General features: G+C 38.0%; 1 protein-coding gene across 1 annotated transcript; it reads right to left on the bottom strand.

The window, feature by feature from the left end:
• Window positions 1-1,015: 1,015 nt before the first annotated feature.
• Window positions 1,016-2,438, bottom strand: LOC107096351 (olfactory receptor 142-like). Its single transcript, XM_015392961.1, has one exon. It carries the CDS (start codon window positions 2,165-2,167, stop codon window positions 1,241-1,243), a length of 927 nt encoding a protein of 308 aa, XP_015248447.1. The 5' UTR covers window positions 2,168-2,438; the 3' UTR covers window positions 1,016-1,240.
• Window positions 2,439-2,836: the final 398 nt, after the last annotated feature.

The raw sequence follows: 2,836 nt of genomic DNA on the forward strand, positions 1-2,836 counted from the left end.
ACTGAGACTGCGCCTTTTAGTACGGTGCGCCTTATGGTCGTGAAAATACGGTATATATTATGTAAAACTGTAACTAGAGCGTGTAAACAAAAGTAATTTCCCTCTGGGATTATTAAAGTATTTCTGATTCTGATAAATACACCTCCTGCTCAGTCACTGTTGCTGGTTTGTCGTCATTTATTTGCCCCCTTGTTGTGAGTATTCCTGGCTTTCAGTTTCTGGATTTTTGCTTCTGTTACCCATTTCATTAATTCAATTTAGCAAGAAACCACTTCAGCTTCAGTGTCTGCATTTTGGTCCTGTCAAACATTCATCAACCTTGACAATGGGGATCACTGCATGTGATTTTTGTGGTCTCTGATGTAAAGTCACCTATTGACATAGAAAAAGGCCCCGTCCTTTAAAAGGTCTTGAAACCAGCCCAGAGCTGTACCTTAAAGGCTGAAGCAGCCTTCCATGCATTTTCCATAAAATGTACTAAAAAACAGTGTTGAATTGAATTGTGAACTAATGTCCTATAATACCAGCACAGCGTTTCTTTCGAAGTGTTCTTTTAAAGTAACATATTAATTTAGTTCGGTTATTCAGTTTCACTCAATACTTCCAACTTGACTTAGTGTGAATATTAGACTTTGTAAATGCATCAGTTGTATGAATAAGGTTGCATTAGACTGTATGTTTGTGGTTTAAGGACCAACTGAATCTCTATTCTTGTTGGTTCCCTAAATCTTGGTTTATAAACAGAAACTCTTTCTTTAGTCACTATTTAAATAAGACTAACAATCTTCAGGGTTTATCAAAAAGCTCAAAGGGCAGCCAGAGGAAACTAATGCTTCTCCAGGAAGTTCCTTCTTTATTCTCATTTCTTTTTCCACTCATATATACATCATATCAAAAAGATTTAAAATCTTAAAAACATCATGGATATATCAGAAAACCTTTATAACAAAATCAAAAGCAGTTTTAAACCCATAAAAAAATCTTTCAGCATGAAGCATCAAATTGAGTGGACGTTCTTCAGTATCTCTAACATACATTCCTCTGAGTGTTTTGGTCCAAATAACCTTTAGCTGAGACACACTTTGTAAAAATATGGTTTTCATATACTATTTTGAACCTTTTGAAACAATTGCTTCTTAAACAGTCATAAAATATTTGGTTATTTGTCTGGTCTGGGTCTACAAAGATTCCTTTTCTTTGCTACTATAGGTTAATATTGTGTAAATACAATACATTTGTGTCACTGGTTTACATTCAGAAGTAGAGTTTTACAAGCATTTCTTATTTTAGACATCTTCAGGCCATACATCAGCGGGTTAAAAAGAGGCTGTGCAGTTAGGAAGTAAAGCGAGAGGAAAATACGCAGAACGTTTGGCAGGAAGCTCATGTTGAATCTGCTCTGAGAGATCTCAAAGCTACCAGCGAAGGAAAAGTTCAAAATGGAGGCCAGGTGAGGCGTGCAGGTGTTCAAGGCTTTCTGACGGGTTTGTTTGGATCCAGAGAAACACACAACAAGGATCTTGATGTAGGTGTAGAGAATCAGAAGCAAAGAGACCAATATAGTACTGAATGTAGCAGTGAGTCCAAAAATGTTCGTGATGGCACTTTCCGTACAGGCCAGTTTAACCACAGAATGAATATCACAGTACACTTTGTTTATCTGGTTCCCACACAGCTTCACCGGTATCAGAGTCATCATGAAGGACATGGCAACAAGTGGATACATCCAGGCCACAGCAATCAGTACGGCAATCTTTTTGGGTGTCATTTTGTTGTTGTACTGCAGAGGGTAACAGATAGCGAGGTAACGGTCATATGAGACAACTGCTAAGTTTAAAAACTCAACCGCCCCATAAGAATGGACCATAAAACCCTGAAGTAAGCAGAGCGGAGCAGAAATAATGTGGAGATCTGAGAGGATCTGAACCAGCAAGAAGGGAAACAAGCCTGAGCTGCCATACAGTTCATTGACAAACAGGCTGCAGAGAAACATGTACATGGGTTCTTGTAAGCTCCTGTTCATGCAGATCACAACGATGAGCAGGACGTTAGAGAAGACTATGAAGGCATACAAAATCAAGATGACAGTGAAATACAAATAGGTCAAACCCCAGGAGTTGATATAAGCAGTAAAAGAAAAGAAAAAAACCTGTGAAGAGTTAATCATGCCGTTTCACATTCTCAACAGTCAGACATAAAGAACGATAATTGTAGTTAAAGCTTTTCACCCAAAAAACAACCAACCTACTGGCTGAACACATTGTAATAATACTGAGAGCATTTTCCCTCATCCATGAATTATAAGGCTAAAGGTTTTAGTCCACAGTAAGTGAAAAAATGAGGAAACATTTCCTGATAAAGCTCACAGCCCACTGAAGATTCATTAATGTACAGAGAAAAACACAGGTTGCTTCCTATGCTCTGTATGGAAACATCGATAACCCCCTCCTTCCAGAACTGAGCTGAGTCTCTTCTCTGTGGTTATTTATGTTTGCGTAAATCCTCCAGCCGTAGTGGGACATCATTAGTGGAAGATCTGTGAAGAGCTGTCATTTTGCATAGTTTGCTTAACGTGGTATTTTTGTTGTTTTTGAATATAAGACATTTTGCTGATTTTTTTTTCTGAGGGTCCTCTCTGGCAATGTGGCACTATTTCAATTTCAATTCAATTCAGTTTATTTATATAGCGCCAAATTCACAACACATGTCATCTCAAGGCACTTCACAGTTCAACCAGATCATACAGTCAAATTGATACAAAGTTTTCTATCTAAGGAAAACCAGTTGATTGCATCGACTCATTGACTCAATACAATCCCTCACACTAAGCATGCTT

The sequence above is a fragment of the Cyprinodon variegatus genome, unplaced genomic scaffold (assembly GCF_000732505.1).
Source record: "Cyprinodon variegatus isolate N-32 unplaced genomic scaffold, C_variegatus-1.0 Scaffold617, whole genome shotgun sequence".
Taxonomy (NCBI): domain Eukaryota; kingdom Metazoa; phylum Chordata; class Actinopteri; order Cyprinodontiformes; family Cyprinodontidae; genus Cyprinodon; species Cyprinodon variegatus.